At 31.8% G+C, this 21771-nt stretch overlaps 1 protein-coding gene across 1 annotated transcript; it reads left to right on the plus strand.

The window, feature by feature from the left end:
* Positions 1–3279: 3279 nt before the first annotated feature.
* On the plus strand, positions 3280–21289 carry LOC140431307 (odorant receptor 10-like). The gene is made up of 7 exons (XM_072519243.1): positions 3280–3558; positions 7336–7490; positions 9393–9726; positions 13552–13651; positions 13710–13811; positions 18012–18167; positions 19226–21289. Exons 1-7 carry the CDS (start codon positions 3305–3307, stop codon positions 19289–19291), a joined length of 1167 nt encoding a protein of 388 aa, XP_072375344.1. The 5' UTR covers positions 3280–3304; the 3' UTR covers positions 19292–21289.
* Positions 21290–21771: the final 482 nt, after the last annotated feature.

Below are 21771 nucleotides of genomic sequence, written 5' to 3' on the forward strand. Positions count from 1 at the left end.
TCTTTTATTTTTCTATATTGTAAGCCTGAAAGTCGTTTTCTTTTTCTTTCGGACATTTTGAAATTATCACTTAAGTACGAAGCCGGGCGAATTTAACAAAATAAATCCAAAAACACTTCAAATAAATTGTCCAAATAATTTTTCTCCAAATAATATGTAGCCGTAACGCGTATACGAATAAAATTGGTCTGATCTCGACGTTACTTCGAAATACAGTACCTACTGTGCAAAAGAAACTGGTACACTACTATATTTTACAAGCAAAATCGTTTATCAAAAGCGTGTCTAAATTCATCGAATTCTCAACTAAGACTGAACATAAGACATAATAACCCATCTATAAACATAACCACAGGAACAATATTATAACAGAAACTTTACAACCACTTGCCTAAATTCTTGTAAAGTATCTACGTGTGAAATCCCTAATAACTGAAGTCCGAAAGCCGCCAGCCGCTTTGAATTAAAAAGTATTCCCGAAACTGCTTTATGACTGTACCTGCAAAACCGCGGGAGTTCATACAATAAATAATACTTTCTGACATTTTTTTAGAATAGGATGAAAAGAAGAAGTATACATCATAAATGAAAAGCATTTGAGTATTTTCACGTACTTCTTCTTCTTAACATGCCATACACCAAAGTGCGTAGGCGACTATCTCATTACTAGAATTCTGTTCTTGGCGGCGTGACACAGCTCGCCTGTATTGTGTATTCCTGTCCATTCTTTAATATTCCTTAACCAGGATAATTGTTTGCGGCCGGCTCCTCTCCTACCTTCGATCTTCCCTTCACGTACTGAATAGTTATTATTGTTTGAAATATTAGAGTTCACAGAATTATCTGAATCATTACTATTTAATTATTTGAATTTATTTTCGTTTTAAAAAAGTATTATCATCAGTGGACTGCTTTTGGCTGCCCCTATTGTTGGCCGCCCGTGTGCGATGCACACTTGGCACACATGGTAGCGGCGGCCCCGCTATTGGGGAACCGTCTCTTGCCGTCATTACTACTATTGCCTCTATTTGTTATCATTCGACTTATATAATCGTTCCATTCTACTCTTCTATTTCTTACCCAGTTCTTCATGTTCTCCACCTTGCATCTACGTCGTATACCTGTACTTCTAGCTCTGTCCCATAGTGTCTTGCCATCAATTTTTCAAGTCTTTTCCTTTCTGCTGTTTCTAACATCCTTTTTGTCATTTTTGTGTCAGGTCGTGTTTCTGCCGCTTATGTCATTATTGGTCTGATGACTGTTTTGTAAATTCTGCCTTTCATTTCTTTCCCGATATTTCTATTTTTCCATATTGTTTCATTAAGGCAGCCTACATACATAGTCCAAACTTTTTTAATATTGTTTTCATTTTTTCAATATTCTGATAAATTCTGATTCTTATCTCGCAATCAATGCAATATGGTCTGCAAAACTGATAACTTGTTGTATCTTGTAGTATATTATAATACTACACTACTTTGTCGTAGGATAGCTTCAAGGATAAGGTTAAATAAAATTGTGGACAGTGAATCTTCCTTCCAGGATCACTTTATTTAATGTTTCTTGTAATGTAATGTCCACTAACTTAATAAGTTTGGTAGGTATTTTTAAAAGATTCATCACTTCGTATGGTTTTTCTCTATTGATTCAGTCGTATGCCTGCTTTAAGTCTATAATATAAACAGCATGTGCAAACCTGATTTTGTTCGTAGTTGTTATGCAATATTTGTGTCATCGTAAAAATCTGTTAATTGTAGATCTGTCTTTTCTAAACCCTGATATTTAAACCTATTATTTCAGATTCATATTTTGTTAGTCGGTTTCTTATTAATAAAGCTAATATTTTATATTCTACACCTAATAAAGCAATTCCTCTATAATTTTGGAATAGGCTTTTATTTACCTTTTAGTGAATCGGACATATAGATGTATTGTTCCTGCCTTATTCTGAATTTTCCTTAAATATTTTTGCTATTATACCATTTTCTTCTGGACTCTTACTATTTTTAAGCTGCTTTAATATTTCTTCTATCTCCAAATCTGATGATTCGTAAATTCCGTCCTCATTATTGCTTCGCTCTGGTGCGGTTTGCGATTTTATTTCATTCGTATTCCCCTCTGGGTTTAGTAGGCCCTCAAAGTATTCTACCCACCTATCTATTTTTCTTGGTAAGTCTCCTGTTAGCGTGCCTTATTTACTTCTGCAGAAGCATGCTATCTCAGGACTTCATTAATTTTGATTTTTTCGTAAAAATTCTTAATCTCTTTGTTTAACATATGACTTTCCCTATTTTGTAACTTCATTTTCCAGTATTCTCTTTTCTTTTTTCCTGCAGTTAGACAATCGACAGTCTTTTATGTCAGGACAAAGACAGGCGAAATAGTTTAGTATAAAACATTCGCTAAAATTTACAGCAAACCTAATAAGCAAAGACAGGAAAACAGTCAAAGCAATAGTAGTTCGGTTAACAGGATAGTGTAAGCTCCAAAGGCAGTTGAATCTGGTGAAATTGGCAGATAATAATCTATGCAGACTAACTCACATACAGGAAGAAAGAGCACATTTTGTGACAGTGCAATAGCCTGGCAAAAGAGCAGTTCTTTAAATTAGACAAGGGAAAGCCACCGGCAAAAAGATACATGGAAAGTTAAGTCTCGAAGCTATTAGACCCTTAAAAAAGTGTCAGGCTAGAGAATGTAATCTAGGATTTGAGGACCACAATAGATCTGAAAAGGTCCTTCTCTGAAGAGGTTCCTTCTCTCGAAGGAACGCTACACTTTATAGAAATATTAATGAATTCGATACGAGCGGTTGTTTCTTTATATCTACGTTGTTCTATAAACTGAATATTTGACAAATTTATAGTTTATGTTTTAATAAATATCTTCTTTATTTATGTATACCATAACACTGTTTCTTCATTCATCTGGTATCTTTTCAGTTCCATAATCCTATTAAACAAACTTGTTAGGCAACTTATTTCTGTCTCTCCTAACTTTTTACACACTTCTTTAGGGATACCATCTGGTCCAACGTCTTTATCTTTCTTTATTTTTTTTAGTGCATAGACAACTCCCTATTGTTATTACTCCATCCGTTAGTTTCACTGTTTTTTTTTTGTCAAACTTTTCGTTTAATAAGCAGTCAAGCAATGTTTTCATCGTTTTTTGACGTCCGTTTCATGTATTATTATTTTAATATTTTTTTCCCGAAAACATGTTATTAATCTTATTAATTTTTATCTGTTTTTATTATAATAAATTACCTTTTAGAATGCAGCATTTACTGGTAGCAAAAGTAATAATGGTTTGCACCGGATCGTGGAGAGTAAAAATGGAATCGTTAACTGATACTAAGCAAAAGCTGTACAAATTATGGTCCGTAATCATGCACATATATCTTATAATGTTTGTGGTTTCATTGCACTTGGGAATACTAGTGGACAAACAAAGAGATTTGGATAAACTTATTGAGTCTGTTTCTGTTATAATTCTATGTAATTTAATACTTATAAAAGCCGGAATTTGCCAGAGGCGAAAAGTTACAGAAATTGTCAGGTACGTACTGTGGCGAATTAAACAAATAATGAACTATTACGGGAATTAATAATAATTACAATAACATGAACTATATTTCCTTTGGTAGCCCTAGCGATATTAATGAACTTTAACTCATAGTTGCAAATAACTATCAAAATTTAAATGGTTGCAATAAACAATCAAAAATTTAAAGGTTCAGGTAAAACTAGGTAGAACTTACAGCTAATTACCATGGTTTACACTACTTTATGAAACAACAAACAAAACGAATTCAATATGAGTGCATTGGTTCACTGTCGAGTTGTGTCTGCCCCTCTTAACGACTCACTCTTGTCTCGTTAGGGAGATGCATTCCCCGAGCGGTCCTATAGGGATCGTAGGAATACAAGGAGGACAAATGTATTGATTAGTTTATATAACCCTATTTGAATTTAAACACGTACTATATCGGTATGAAAAATAATAAAAATACTAACCTCACTAGTTTAGATAGAATATATATTTACAATAATATAAAATTTCCTTTTGTTGTTTTTAATACACGTATACACAATTGATTATACTTTTCTTCTAATACTTCTATATTATTGTAGTAGTTAAAGCTAACTTTATGTTAATTTATTTAATAAGTCTATTGATTATTTCCTATCTTTTGATAATCCCTTTAATTAATTGCATTTTTTGCCTGTATGATCCTTCCTCATAAATTCTTTAACATGTGTAAAAGCGTTTGAGCTTGTTTCAGTAAGTTTATCAGTTGTTATTTTAATAACTAGTCATCACATATTACAAACAATATCGGTAATAATACATGGCCTTGTATATAATCAAGTATTAAATAAAGTTGGTTAATATTTTGTCATGTTAACTGAATCATTTGTTGTTGAAATTTATATAAATATTTCATTTCTGCTGCCTGTTCGCCAATGTACATATATTGTCGATTTCTAATAATTCTAGGGTATACGTTGATTGGTTTTTCGTACCTTTCTCTGGACAGCCGCTTTGATTTTAATATGTTAGTGTTCGAGTTCCAGGAGTACCATATAATTAGTTATTTGGCACTGATTGTCCCCTCCCCCATAATATTTTGTTGGTATATATAGTATTTTTATTGATAACACCAGATAACTCCATTACTAATATCTCTAGGTGAGATTATATTATTTTTACTTTAATCTGGTCGATTTCACCAGTTGTCCCATTTTTCCACATATTTACTGCTTTTCTTATTTCTTGGCTTTTTATTATGGTGTTTGTATTTTGTAGTTTGAATTTTTACCAACTTATTTTGTGGTTTCTTTAAAATATTACGCAGATCTTAAATTTTTTCTTATGCTTTGTAAATATTCCCTATTTTTGTTTTTTTGTTGATTTGTGTGAACGAAAAGAATGGGACAGAGGAAACTCTCTAATAAGACTGCGCGGTTATATCTGGTATACGGACGGGTCTAAAACTGCAGATGGGTCGGGTGCAGGAATATTCGATAGTGGTGAAAATTTCAAGATATTTTGCCATCCTTCAGTGTGCTAGAGAAATTATCTTGATGGCATTTAAACTAAAGGGGATCAATATATGCACAGATAGCCTAGTAGCCATTGGGTTTTCAAAAGAACTAAGATGGACTCTATGTCGACATGAACTCTACAAACTGGCGGAACATTTAAGTATTACACTTGTATGGGTTCCAGGTCATCGATGCATATATGGCAATGAAAGAGCTGACCCACTTGACAAAAGAGTATCAGCTACAAAATACTTTGGTCCAGAGTCAGCCCCAGAAGCTTACAAAAAGCATCGTCCGTGACCGAAAAAACGCCTAGATCCGAAGCCAACACAACTGACGCGTTTGTGGAAACCTGAGTCGCAGACTTTGTAGCAGAGAACTTGAAGCAGTCAACCATGTCTTGATTGTCTTGCATGCCAACGAGTCATTGGATCTCAGGCCTAGTATAAGCTAGTACAGGGTCCCAGAATTCTGGAATTGGTATCATAAATGATTGGATAATCTATAATAATGTAAATAAATGGTAACAGTAAATACAACGAAATTAGAACTAAATAGCATTGTATAAAACTAGTTTTATACAATGCTATTTAGTTCTAATTTCGTTGTATTTACTGTTACCATATTTTAGCATATCCTGAAGAAGCAAATAAATTTTGCGAAAGCTTGATTAAAGAACAAAGAGTTTTACTTTCCTGCCCTATTAATGACTGCAACCTCAAAATAAAACTTTATTTTACATAACGTGTCAGTCAATAATACCTAACTACTTTATATATATATATATATATATATATATATATATATATATATATATATATATATATATATATATATATGTATATATATATATGTATATATCTATCTATATATATATATATATATATATATATATATATATATATATATATATAGATATATATATAATAAACTAAGGTACACACGAAGAGTGGTGGGTTTTTCGGTCAAAGTGGAGAAATAAAAGACAAAGAAGGTGGCTACTTCATCTATTTATTGAAGACGTTTCGCTTTCTGCTCAGAAAGCATCATCAGTTCATCTAAAAAGAACAATATAAAACCAAACATCCATAGAGAAGTTACAATAAAAGTGTGTTACCTTACAAAGACATGTAGCAGTCAATGATGTTAAAAATATGAAAAAGTTTACGAAACTGGACATTCAGAGTTAACGTTGTATAAAACAATTAATTGAAACTTGGTATAGTTTGCAATTTAATATATATATATATATATATATATATATATATATATATATATATAAATATATATATATATATATATATATATATATATATATATATATATATATATATATATCGAGAAAGGGACCATCAATCCAATATAAATTAAGGATCACTCGAAGAGTGGTGGGTGGTGGGACTGTTGGAGGTTAAATCAATCTTCACCTGTTGGCTGGCTATTCAGCCACAACGCAGACTATTTCAATACACCTTGCCATTCTGTCATATTTTGACCTCAAGGCCACTGTCTTTTCTCGTTGTTTGGCGTGGTTTCTAATTGTTGCTTCCATTTAACCGGCAATAGCTAAGAAGCTAAGAGTGGTAACCTCATAATATTTTTAAATATCACTATATTTCAATCTTAATCAATTTAATAATGTTGCCTAAAGTTAAAATTAAATTTTACTAATAATATACTGTTGGAAGTGCATCTTATGATCTTTTTAGTTCTCTGCAAATTAATGTGTTTTACTGTTACACTGTTTACTGTTACTGTTACTGTTTACTGTTGCTACAATTAATGTGTTTTTTAAATATTTTTTATATACATGTACAATTACCATATTATGGTCTTTTGCTGTGCTAAGTTGGAGTTAATATGTAAACTGTATTTAGTTTCAATTAATTGTTTATACAACATAATCTTATAATGTCCATTGTCATAAGCTTCTTTACATATTTAATATCATTGACTGCTACATATCTTTTTGAGGTAACACACTTATAATAACTTTTCTATGGATGTTTGGTTTTTCATATTGTTCTTTTTAGATAAACTGATGATGCTTTCTGATTAGAAAGTGAAACATCTTCAATAAATAGATGAATTAGCCACCTTCTTTGTCTTTTCCCCCCACCTTTATATATATATATATATATATATATATATATATATATATATATATATATATATATATATATATATATATATATATATTATTTGAATTATTATCGCCGCTATTGTATTAATTCCACAATTTCACTTAAACCACTGTGGATATTAATATTTATTTTACTTTTTTTAGTCAAATTGAAATTGGCGAAAGAGATTATAATCAATGGAATACAGCAACAGTTAATATTTATGACTCATATGCTAAATATACTCAACGTTTATCACTTTTTATGTTTATATCTTCTGGAATGTGTGGAGTTACACTTGTTGTTACTAAGTTTGTAGGTAAGTTTCCCTCAAAGAAAGTCGTTGAATAATTTTCTACCAATTATATCATTAAAAAAATAAAATACCCCTCTATTACCAAAATTTTATAAACATGAATTAGGAAAATATTAACACTTTTCTTAAGAACCCTAACAATATGGTCGTATTTATAATAAGCCTTGTGTAAATGGTCCAAGTAGGTTATATATCTAAAATATACACCTAGAATCGCAAAATAAAAGCATTGTAAATAGAATCTTAAATTTTGAACCTAATAAACAATAAATAAAATAAAAATTATTATTAAATAAAATAAATCGAATATACATCAAAGAGCTCCTGTGTCAGATGAATGGCTTTATGTAGGGATTTCCTCCAGTCTTCATTTGGTCTGACCATCGTGTTAAAGATCCTACTCTTGGTCTTCCGTCTTCTATTTTTCCTGTCTACTAACAATACTTCCTTAGTTCCAGTTCTTTTGGGTATGTGGCTGAATTAATATAGGTATACTCGGTTTACTTTTTTTAATAGCCTGTCTTTTATATTAAGCGCTTCCAGAATTGACAGGTTGGTCCTGTGTTCTATCCAGGATATGTGTACAATCCTTATGTAGACCCATATATCGAACGCTTCAATCTTACTTCTGTCGCTTTTTGTGAAAGTCCATGTTTCAAATTTAAAATGTTTGTTCGATTTTTCGGAATACATGCACCATATTTTCGTAGTTGAAAAAGAAATATAAATGGAAATACTAACAAACTTACTTTGTCACTGGATTTAAATTACTTTTAAACAGGTGCGATCAAATTAACATAAAATATATTTATTAATAACGAGGTTCGAACTTGTATAAAAACTTAAATAAGTGATGGATTCGACCGTTACCTGATGGAAATTCATTTTATCTAACAATAAAACACTGAAAATTTTTGTTTTCAATACTTTCACAAAATTCATTTTAATTTATTATCACTACAGCTGCTTCGGCAGTGTGCCTTTCTCAAGTGATCTATTTTTTGTATCCGTTTACACTTTACAGTATTCAACTGACTATTGTTGACAGTTTGTGATCGGTCAAACTAGTAGAACTTTTAGCAAACGTATAGCAAAACACAAAAGGGCTTTCAATGATATAAAAACAGATGCTACGTATGTACTTCACCTTCTAGACCAAAATCATTTTTTTAATGACCAATTTCAAAATCTTCATATTTAAAATAAAATCGTTAAGCTGTCTTTATTAGAATCTATGGAAATTAACAAATTAAAAAATACAGACATAATTTTAAATGAACAACCTGAGACAAACAGTTCTCCCCTCCTTAACTTAATGAGTTGAATGATTTGAATGAGTTGAAGATTATAAAGTGTAAATGCACACCAAAAATAGATCTGAGAAAGGAGCTCTGCCGAAACAGCTATAGAGATAATAAATTGTAATACACTTTGTGAACGTGTTTAAAACAAAAGTTTTCAGTGTTTTATTGTTAGAATTAGTGTAAAACTTAATTTTAAATTTATATTCTAGATGTCCCTACTATGTAATCCACTATTTAGTTGGATCACTGTATTATAGCGCTGACGAATGTTTATAACGACACTTTTAGTTGTTGAGGCGAACGGTAATTTCTCTGCACATGCCTGTCGAATTCTTACACAAAGTTAGTTTTTGTGGTAAAAAAAGGTGGTAAATCTCTAGATAAATAACTCTAAGATTGTGAAATCTAAATGCCCATTCTATGCAATCCAAAGGTTCGAAAAAACATTGTGAATTGTTAGCACTGATGCCTCACAATTATTGAGATATACACTGAAACTCCAATCTAACTGGGCAAATAAACTTAGGTCATTGAGCAACTAAATAAATATATGTATTTGTACAACTTTTTGAAGAGATTTAATAATATTGTTTAATTTTAGTTTACATCCAAGAAATAAACGCAGCAGCCACAGGTCTTCTAAACGATACCATAATAGAGAAACCTCTACCTTATATAATCTGGCGTCCAGTAGACGAAACGAAGCACTACGTTATTGCCTTTATTCTTGATATTTTTTCTGCAACGGTTGGATGTTCATTTAACTCTGTAACACAGATTATATTTATTTCGCTAATGACATACATCTCTGGACAACTGATTGTATTACAGAATCACTTTAGAGAGTACGGGCCAAAATGCTCGAATCTAAAAAGTTACGAAGAGAAATACGCGTATTTAAGACAGTTAATATTGGAACATAAAAAAATTATTGAGTAAGTTTTTTGTACATTAACGATTATTATTAATTATTAGGACTATTATTGATTTATAATAAAATCTTAATGATTAGGAATGATGGGGAATGGAAAACTTGCATGTAATATAATTTCATTGTTTAAATTTAAAGCTAGTTATAACATAACAGAGCTGGGTTAATAATTCAATTTTATTTTTTAAATGACATATAAATATTGAGATTAATTTCTCTATGCTTTTCTTTTAATATACTTTAAATCCGATACGCTTACGTTTGACGTGACACAATGTTTATAATTGCTTAACAATAGAGGGTGCTACATGTTTCAGTTTGCCCAGAATAGTAATAGACGTGAGCTGGGCGAATACCATAGGAGGATGCAGAAACTCGCGATCATAAAATTCGGGTCACCTTGAAAATCATCGATATTTAATTTTTAACGAGCTTTATCGTAAATAATAATAAAACAAATACAAACTAATGCATCTTTCTGATAATTATTGTTGGCTTAGCGATTTCCTTTGCAACAAAGAATTCCAATAGTGCCGATTTCGCGGAAAAGTGCACACTTCCCAAAATGAACGGTACCTGTAAGTGCCGCTTGTTTTAAACGTCTCATTTGTGCTTCGACTTTTTGTTTAAACGCAACGGACAAACGTTTATTATTGAGACCATTAGTGTTTATTATTGTTTACTTTTTGCCAAAAATGCCTTTGCCTGTTGTTGAAACGGCACGAATTGTTGCGCTTGTGGAAGACGGTCACACTCAACGACAAGTAGCAATAACTCTTGGTGTAAGCCTTTCTACGGTTCAACGAGTGCTTCAACGCTTTCAGGAAACGGGTTTGCTAACCAGACGACCTGGCTCTGGACGAAGAAGAAGGACCACGACACGAGATGACCGTTTCGTTGTGTTTCAGGCTTTACGAAACCGGACCTCAACTGCGGTTGTGCATCGAAATCGTCTACAGGAAGTACGAAATTGCAATGTTAGCGTTGCAACAGTCAGGAGAAGACTTTGTTCTTTTGGACTATCTTCTCGGGTAATGGCTACATGACCGCCACTTCGCTTGGCGCATCGGGTTGTACGACCAGCTTTTGCTCAACAATACGCGCATTGGGGAATTAACGATTGAAGCAAAGAGTTATTCTCAGATGAATCCCGTTTCTGCCTAACTGGATCCGATGGACGTGTAAGAGTTTGGGTTAGAACCGGTGAATGATTTTCACAAGCTTGCATTTCTCTAAGAATACCATTTGGTGGAGGCTCGGTCATGGCTTGGGGAGGTGTATCTTCCGACTCTTGCACAGAATTACCCTTCATCGAAAATGGCTCCTTAACTGCACGAAGGGACATTACGGAGATTTTGGCAGAACATGTTATGTATACCATAGAAGGGCTTGGAGAAGACGTCGTTTTTCTGCAAAACAACGCGCGATCTTACGTTGCCACGATCAGTATGCAATACTTGGACTAGGTTGGAATTACGAGGTTACCCTGGCCAGCTAGGTCTCCAGACCTGAATCCCATTAAACATCTCTGGGGTAATTTATAAAAACGTATTCAACCCCTAACATCTCCTCCTAACAACGCACAGGTGCTTAAGGATCTGTTAGTGAGAGAGTGGAATAACATATCATAACATGTAATCCGGAAACAAATTGAGAGTATGCCTAGTCGTCTGCAAGAGGTTAGTAGAGCAAGTGGATGCAATACACGATATTAGTCATTGAAATTTCACTGATATTTTACCATGTTCTGTATTTTCCATTTTTTTCGTATGTCTATTATATCAAAAATTTGGTTTGTTTTCTAATTTTTCATTACAAACAATAAAAATGTGTTTTTTCAAAAATATTCAAGAAATATAGAAATTTTCAAGGTGACCCGGATTTTATGATCGCGAGTATATATATATATATATATATATATATATATATATATATATATATATATATATATATATATATATATATATATATATATATATATATATATATATATATATATATATATATATATATATATATATATATATATATATATATATATATATATATATATATATATATATATATATATATATATATATATATATATATATATATATATATATTAAACCTAGAGCTGCACTCATTGCGCTGAGCTTTCGACATTCTATCTAATGTCTTCTTCAGCGCTTCCGAGGTCTCAGTCACTTCACTACTATGACTGGGAACAGGGGACGGTTCATTTATATTGTCAATGGTGACGTGGCCTAGGTGAGGGTTAGGGTGGGGGTTGCGCAGGAGTTGTCGCGAACGTTTCCGACAATCGGATTTTGATTGGAGGATGGAGGGGACGATATTTTCTCATCGAATGTTTTTTCAAAAATATTCAAGAAATATAGAAATTTTCAAGGTGACCCGGATTTTATGATCGCGAGTATATATATATATATATATATATATATATATATATATATATATATATATATATATATATATATATATATATATATATATATATATATATATATATATATATATATATATATATATATATATATATATATATATATATATATATATATATATATATATATATATATATATATATATATATATATATATATATATATATATATATATATATATATATATATATATATATATATATATATATATATATATATATATATATATATATATATATATATATATATATATATATATATATATATATATATATATATATATATATATATATATATATATATATATATATATATATATATATATATATATATATATATTAAACCTAGAGCTGCACTCATTGCGCTGAGCTTTCGACATTCTATCTAATGTCTTCTTCAGCGCTTCCGAGGTCTCAGTCACTTCACTACTATGACTGGGAACAGGGGACGGTTCATTTATATTGTCAATGGTGACGTGGCCTAGGTGAGGGTTAGGGTGGGGGTTGCGCAGGAGTTGTCGCGAACGTTTCCGACAATCGGATTTTGATTGGAGGATGGAGGGGACGATATTTTCTTTATGAGAGGTCTCCATATAGAGGGTAACTGTATGGCGTCATCTCTTTTATTCAGACAATTTGGCCCTTTCAGAAGCGGATGGGGGCTACGGTTCTGGAGTTTTCAAAATCAATTTTATGACCTGTATGAAGATGGTGTTGACCTAGAGGTGAAATTGAATCGGAATTGCGAAGAGAAATGGAATGTTCATAAATGCTATTTTGGATTCTACAATTTCTTTGGTCTATATAGGATCGGGGACAGTCCGCACAAGGAATTTCATAAACTCCGTGCTGCTTATTGTTGCAAGGGTCTGAGTCTTTGGATTGAGATTGAGTGGGAGATTGATGTCTGTGGATGCTTCTATTGATGTAATTTTTGCGGTAACCGTTTTGGATTAGGGCTTGTTTTAAACAAGAGAGCTCAGCAGGCCTACTTGCATCATCGGAAAGGCGTATTGATCTGGAGACAAGGGTATTATTGACTGAATTAATTTGTGAAGTTGGATGGTGAGAGTTGGCAAGCAAGTAACGATTGGTATGCGTGGGTTTTCGATAAACAGAGTAATGAAAACCTTGGGATTGGTTTTTCTTTATGATACATATTATTTTGTATCTCAACAATGTTTAGAAAAGAATCAAATAGAAATATTTTTCTTATATTATCATAACAAAAACAATAAACTTACATACTATTTTGTTACTTACATATGACAGAAAATCGCCGATATCCTAATTAAACCAGTTTTTAATTGAGAAATGAGAAGTACTAGTTTTAGGCTGAAAGATTGTTCGGCATACTTAATAATTTTTTATATTTTTTTGTTTTAGATATGTAGAAGAATTAGACGATAACATGAAGTATCTTATGCTTATGGAATTTACAATTAACTCCTTCCAAATTACAGCCATATTTTATGAGCTATTAACAGTAAGACAGATATTTGACGTACTAATTGAAAAAAAAAACAACTTTCTTTTAATTTTAGTTTGAACGCAACGCAGTTATAATATTTCGACTGACGTATCTATTTGTAATGGTTCTGCAAATATTTTTACTTGCATGGCATGCAAATGAAATTAGTCTCAACGTGAGTATTTATATTAATTATAGAGTTTATAGAGTCTTCTAATAGATACTTTGGAAATTGACAGTTGAAGCTACATCTTTTAAATTGAATGTCATATTATAAAACTGTTTCATCAACATTTGTTAGGGCAATGTTCCGCGTGCTTGGCTTATTTTACGTTCAACATAATCGTCCTACCGAGATGACTATTCGCGGAGTAGTGGATAATTGTAAATCCGCTAGTTCAGTAAATAATCAACCAACACCCGCACGTCAAAAAAACGTAAGATGAACCAAAAACATCGCCTCTGTCAATGAGATTGTGCAATCCAAGGAAATCGATTTTACGCCGCTCACAAGAAATTTCCCTTTCTAACCACAACTTAACTAACGAATTTTCATCTTGACTTCATAACGCTGAATGGGCTCTGAAACAGTTAGAAACTAAGACTAATTTTTATCAAAAAATCATTCTCATCGATTAGGCATATTTTTAGATGAGTGGGTACGTCAACAAATACAAATCAAATACAAATACAAACATCAAATTTGTTAATGGGACGATTTCAATCCAGATGAGGTCTAATAGCATCCAATTCATTCTGAAAATGTCACTGTTTGATTAAGATTTTGAGCTGGTGGTATCATCGCTCAATAAGACCGACTTGGCTAGGCTATGACTGTCAAATGTAAGCGCATTAGGTCAATGATTGACAACCTCTATTGGTCCCAATTCGATGATATGGACACCAAGGACTTATGGTTTAAACAGGACGGTGTTAAGTCACACATTTCATGCCAAATTAGACATTCTACACGAGCGATTTAAGGGCATGGTCATCCCACGTGGAGGTGATGTAAAATGATGTTATATTCCATATATAATGACAGCGAAAGGCCTTTTAAACGAATAAAAAATGTCAATGATGTTTCAGACACACACTAAGAAATCATTTAATTATGATCCTATATGCACTTAATAATACGTACCACAAATATTCCCAGAATAAAAGCAGATTGCGTATTCGCACAAAACGGATATTATACTACAAACAAATACCGTAAAACGGGGTTACTTTGTACTGAGCAGAGTAACTTTGCACCGAACGTGTAAAAATATATTTTCTGTAAACCTATGCTCAATTTGTTTAGGTATTTTTACTACCTCTAAAATACATAGGCAACATCGCAATATGTCAGTAAGACGCGTGAGACTGCCCCCCCCCCCTCCCGGTCGCCAGTAATTGATCAGCAACAATTCAGCAACTGGCTTTACAAAATCATACTGAGCAGACAGTCCCAGCGAACAAAAAAATGGTAAGTATAATGACATATACCATAACCGATTGCGATTTTTAGTTGTTAAAATAGCGGTTTTAAGCCAGAATAGAAATAACACAAAACCATTGTTACATTGTGCATTTAACACGTGGAATTGGGTATACTTTGCACTGCCAACCTGCAAGTTGTGCAAAGTATCCTCAAGAGTAAAAGATAAATAGTAAAATGGTTTGGAGTAAATGCCCAGTCGGTATAAAAAGAAATTGGGATCTTGCAAATATGCAGATTACTTAAGAAATAAACATGAAGGCATGTTTGTCAGCAATAAAAGATAAAAGAGTTGTCACTGAATCCTTTAACATTTTAAGGAGAATTATTTTTTACATATTAAAAGGAATACACGCTAGAAAACGTGGATACTCATTAATATTCTCTTATGAAGAAGAAAGATGCTTCATACAATGCATTCATAGCCGTAGTAATGCTGGTTTTCCTGTTACTAGAATGAAATTGCGACAAGTAATCAAGACTTTATTTAAATTGCCAAGGAAAAAAATAACTCGCTTTAAGGATAATACTCCAGGTATGGATTGGGTCAAATCATTTTTAAATCGTCCTAAGAAGCTTACTGCAAGAATAGCCTCAAACATAAAAAGAAGTAGAGCAGCACTTAATGCAGGCCAAATGACTGAATACATAAAAAATTTAAAACAAACAATAACTGGTGTTACACCACATGCTTTTTTTAATTAAGACGAGACTACTAAACAGATGATCCCGGACAAAAAAAGGTATTAAATAAACGTGGGGTTAAATATTATGAACGAGTTTGTAACTTTTCAAAGAGTAGCATTTCTTTTATGATGTATGGAAATGCAGCTCGTGAGCTATTACCTACTTATGTAGTGTACAAATTCAAGAATTTATGGGACACCTCGACTTAAAATGGCCCCCCTGGTACGCGTTATGCAAATAATGCGTCTAGTTGGTTTGAATATGAAATATTTGCAAATTGGTTTGACACTATTCTATTGCCCAGGCTCAAAGAAATTCAGGGAAAGAACATGGTTTAAGGAGACACTTTGTCTTCTTATATTAATATCAAAGTCCTGGATTTGTGGAAAACACGACATTCATTTTATATGTTTACCTCCCTTAGCACCCAGGTTACACAACCGTTAGATGTTACATTATTTGCTCCAAAGAAAAAAGCCTGGAGGGAAATTTTATCTGAATATAAGGAAACTCATGTAGGAAGTAGATCAAATGTGCTTGAGAAACAGCATTTTCCAACGCTTTTACGATCTTTAATCGAAAAAATACAGAAGAATAGCGATAAGATATTAAAGTCGAGATTTAGGAAATATGGTATCATTTCTTGCGATGTAACACCGCTCTTGGAGCAGTTAAAAAACAACTAAGCAATCTAATGTGATAACTAATAGTGATAAAAGAAATATTAATAAATCAAATTCATTTCATTCGGTATTTAGAATATAAAATACAGGAAGCCAAACAGTTTAAGATACGTGGGAAGAAAAAGAAAACAGCTTCCAGCAGAACAAAGTATTGCCCATTCTAAAATTAGTTTAAAAGATCTAACTAAAGCATCTACTTCCACACCTTATCAAGCAGTTGATAGAAATCTCAGATGATTCAAAGAAGGACATTGTTTTGGACGACCACTTTTCACTAAGCGGGGATTCATCAGATGATGGAATAAATGAGCTACAAGAGATGGAAGGATAAAACAAATTTAATGAAAAGCTCGCCTTAGGTTCCTTTCAAACAAATTTTGCTGTAGGTAGGTTTAAATTCAAAAACGGGGCTGACAAACATTTTTTTGCATTTAATTGGTGCAATTTTTCAAATCCTATAGAATTACTATGCACCAGCAAACATTTAGTAGCCAAATATTAAAATATCGAGTGATCCAAAGTATCACTTTTCTAGGGTATACTTTGCAACACTAATAAAACTAGGTTGTTCACTTAATTATCCAGTATGCGTAAAAATAGCTTTAATAAGAGCTATATGCGTAACAAATAGCTATAATAAGAACTATAATATAACCTTTTCAATAGATATTTATAATAAAAACTTTAGATCTTCTCGAGTGACGATATATCTACTCTAAGAAAATAAAACTAAAAAAAATTGTGCGAAGTAATCCCGTTTTACGATATCTGTGTTATAGAGCAGTAGGGAAACATATGGGGAGCAAAGTATGAAAAACAATTCCAATGAAACAGAAAAAAAATTTAGTAGAGCAACGTAAAATCAGCGTTCATATATGGCATTGAATTTTGAATAGTTAACAAAAAAAAAAGTTAATAAGCAATGAAAATGCTTAGAAAGGTGAGTGTAGTAACAAAATCAGGAAACATTATAAACTCAAATATAAGGTGAAGTCTAGATGTGGTAACAGTTGATGCCAAAAGGTGAAAGTATGGTTTAAGACGGTTAGAATATGTTGAAAACCAAATGTTAATCACTTATTGAATATATAGAATCTCTATACTTTTCTTTTCATATATGATATGAAGAGAAAGATTTATTAAGGAAGACAGCCTTACATGTGAATTAATACAAGGAGAATAATGTTAATATCTTTCTACATAATGATGAATTTCAAGATCGAAAATTCATGATCGAATGAAACAAAATAATGTCATATTTTAATTTTTTTTGAGTTTAAGTTCCTAAAGTTTAGTTAAGAAATATTTATAATTTCCCTATTTTAATTTAACAATTGGGGAGTATTTTTATCAAAATGAGGAATATTTTTATAACATACAATATGCTTATCTACTTTACTTCAATTTACTTTACTTTATTTTAAATGTTTTTAAATTTGTATGTAATAATATTATGCTTTATTATTATGTAATAAATTTCATAAATTATTATATTTTACATTCGAAAATATACTGATTTTAGAGTATTGACGTATCACAAGCAATTTATGAAAGTGAATGGTACGATTTACCCTATATGATAAAGCAGTACCTACTTATAATTATGGTTCGAGCTCAAAGACCACTAAGTATTTCTGTTGGTCCCTTCTTTAATTTAACAAATTCTACAGCAGTTACAGTAAGTAGACTAATATTTTGTAAACTTTAATTACATTTCTTAGGTGTCTTTGTTTCAATACTGAAGTTGGAGACGTGAATATGGATTGGAAAGCGATGAACCTGTTACATTATTTTGCTTTCCATTTTTAATTAGCATGGTTCTACCATACTTGGTTGGCAAATCGCTAATCTCAATGACTGAAGTAAATTCAAACAGTCAGTTTATTATTGTAAATTTAGATACTATGACAAATATCTTTTTGCAATACTTTTCTGGCCACTTTTTTTCTGTATATTATAAGCCATTACATTCTCCTATTCATTCAGTGTTTTCGATTGATATGCTAATACATATTTTATGTATTTATTCTTAGAATATCCTCAGAATTAAATAATGTATCTAAAAAATTAACAAAAAATAGAATAAAAAACAACGCTTAAACATATTATGTATGAAAAAAGTTAAATCAATTGAATGCTTTTTAACAAAAATATTTTTTGCGTTGCATAAATATCCAACGATGGTGGTTTTTCGACACACGAATAATTGTCCTTGCGCGAAACATGGAAACATTGGAAAAGTCAATTCCGCAAACTTCCAATAGTTGGTTTTTGGGAAATTGTAAACATTTTATATCAAATAGTACTTTCGTTCAAATCGTCAGTATACGTGAGTACAGATTGATTAAGTTTACGCAGCATAATGACAACGGATTCTACTTTGAATTGTAAATAAAAGGTGCTTATGCGACCATGCTTAAATTCGGAAGCCCAGTATTTAGCTATTGAAAACAAAGGAGCCACTTTCAATAATGTTGGGTGCAGCTCTGATTTGATTTCGCGTTGCGTTAGCCTTTGAAATAAAGGTTCAATTCCATAGCTACTGGCTCAGTGCTTCGATTATTTACAGACAAGCCCTTTACTTTGGTTTAATTTCAAATACTTACTGACGCATGGAGAAAGTTCCTCCAAAATCGAACAATCGCAGTGTTAGACCATAGTTATCCAACAAACCTCTTGAATACAAACTACAATGAAAAAATTAAATTATTTTTTAACACCTAATTTTGTTTTCAGTCGATGAAAGCAGCGTACTCATACTTAGCACTTTTAACAAACAGCAAGAAACGTCAGAGATCATAAGAACGTGAAAGCTATTACATCAAAATAAATTATATTGACTGGTAAAGATTTTTCAGCACAACCGTTGATATAGAATCAAAAATAGGTAAAATTGGTTTCTAATAAATGATGACACAATAATCAACGTGATGGTAGTTGCATATATTTAAGTTTATATTTAGTAAATATATGTATTATGATTTATATAAATATAGAGCCATCGAAAAAAACGTAAGTTATTTAGATAGGGCATAAAATATGCCTTCCTTTTTTTGGGTAATTACTCACTCCCACACAAGAAGTTCAATTCGGTGATTTCTCTAAAACAAAATTAAAGAAAAAAATAAAATAGTCTAAAACACACTTAAAGCCTTTTGGGTACTTTTATAACATATAAGAGAGTTATTTGTAGGTAATTTAATAAAATTAATAAACTCACGTTTGATTGTCTGAAGCACCCTATAATAGAATCCATGTATTAACATTTTTTACGCTTAAAACTGTGAAATGTAGGAGAACGGAGGGTATTGCCATGTATTGCTGTATGGCGGCTAATTCCGTATAAGCAAGTTTTAAAGGAATAACACGAAATAGTGTGTTTTTGCCATCGCGGATATACTTAACATTTTACCTGAAGAAATCCAATTGTAAATACTTTTTTGTGAATATATCTGTAGTTGTTATTGTTCAAATAGTATCACAAGATAATTATTTAATGACATTAGCTGTTTTTAAAGTAATTTTACCATCTGTTTTCACCTAATATTGTTTCGACATGACAGAGAGTATGTCGGCTAAGTCCGTACGCATGTACGGTATTGAACTGATCCAAATTATCAGTTCACAAATAATTTTAAAATTGCTTTTAAAATTTCTGAATTAATAGTTGTAATTCTTATTAAGTATAAAATTAAGTCTGAAACGAAAAAATTGTTCTGTATTCTCTGGTATAAACTTGGTTTTCGGTAAATGAAAATTACATTTACAGATGGAGTATAAAAATAAGTATTCATGATGGAGCAATGTTAAGACCGACAGCTGCTTTGTATCGTATTCCTGTTATGACTATTTGATTACTCAAAAAGGGGCAGCTATGATCTATAATTTTAAATGGGGGAAAGTCTGTTTGCTCAAATAAACAGGAGACAAAAATTAGAGATTAAATATTGCTTCTGGAAGGGTTGTTTTATGGATTGAGGCTACAATCATTAATGGCTGCGATATTTTCATACGCTGTGTCTAATAAAATTACAAGAAAAATAAAAAAAAAATTTCAATAAAAAGATAGAAAGGAAGCTGGTAAAGACGGGTTCTATGTGTTTTTAAAAAGAAATCCTAAAATAAGTGCCAGGCGGCTGGAATCTACCAGTAAGTTAATGCCAGCGAATTAAAGACGTTCTTTCTTATTTTAGCCTCACATACGACAAATATAAATTTCGGCCTTATCGAATAATTAATGTAAACGAAACAGGTATCGATGCAGTTTACAAACCTGACAAAATACTAACTCCTAAAGGCATTAGTTGGAGTTGCCACCAGTTGGAAACGTGGGAAGAACATAACTGTCGATTGCTGTATCATTACAACAGGATAGTATGTTCCACCACTAATTATATATCCACTTTTGAGAATGCATCCATCGCTAGAGCAGTGGGGCCAAAGGGTTCTATTTATATATTTACTGTGTCTGAGTAGATGATTAAGGAATTGTTCTGCATATGAATTATTGATCTTAGACCATCTTATTGATCTTACTCACAGTGGTCATGTATCTTTGAGAAGTTACGATTTTTGTTGCAAAAATGAAATTATCATGGTGACAAAACCATCCCATACATCGTACAGGATTCAACCACTGGATTTCACAGTGACTAGTCCATTGAAAGCAGGTCTGTATAAAGAATGTGATACATACATGAAACTCTATCAATATGAAAGACCAACACCTCTGCAATTGATTTCACTGTTTACTCAAGAATATTTGAATATTGCTAATGTAGAAAAAGCAGTCAGTAGATTCCAAACAGCAGACATATGGCCTTTCAATTCAAATTTTTTTACCCTATTGATAGAAGAAGAAAATGAAAACCTTCCTAAGAGGATTTCTGCCGAACAAGCTGTTAAAATTATAAGGATGTAGCCTGAAAATTTAGAAGCGCCCAGTTAATTAGATATTTCTATGAATTTTAATGAGTCTTTGGTACCTAAAAATACAGGATTAGCTGAATTCGTTGACGATGTACTTCCATTATCATCAGGATTTCAAAATTCACTACTTCCTGAAAACCCAGAACTAGATAAAGTTAATAATCCACTATCATCGATGTAAAGAACCACTTATCCAACTCAAGTAGAAATTCAGCACGTCAAACGAAAAATTTTTGTGATTTAAGAGAAAAATAAAACACCTGACAACACACAATATCTTTCAGAGAAATATCCAAAGTATCTGAAAAGAACAACATCCCAAAAGGGAAGGGTATAAGGACAACAGCAATCAA

Source organism: Diabrotica undecimpunctata, chromosome 1 (genome assembly GCF_040954645.1).
Source record: "Diabrotica undecimpunctata isolate CICGRU chromosome 1, icDiaUnde3, whole genome shotgun sequence".
Taxonomy (NCBI): Eukaryota; Metazoa; Arthropoda; class Insecta; order Coleoptera; family Chrysomelidae; genus Diabrotica; species Diabrotica undecimpunctata.

Coding starts and splice junctions, on each gene's coding strand:
- LOC140431307 (XM_072519243.1), top strand. CDS start 3,305: ATGGTTTGCACCGGATCGTGGAGAGTAAAAATGGAATCGTTAACTGAT. Junction 3,559..7,335: donor AAAGTTACAGAAATTGTCAG/GTACGTACTGTG, acceptor TACTTTTTTTAG/TCAAATTGAAATTGGCGAAA. Junction 13,812..18,011: donor CAAATGAAATTAGTCTCAAC/GTGAGTATTTAT, acceptor TACTGATTTTAG/AGTATTGACGTATCACAAGC.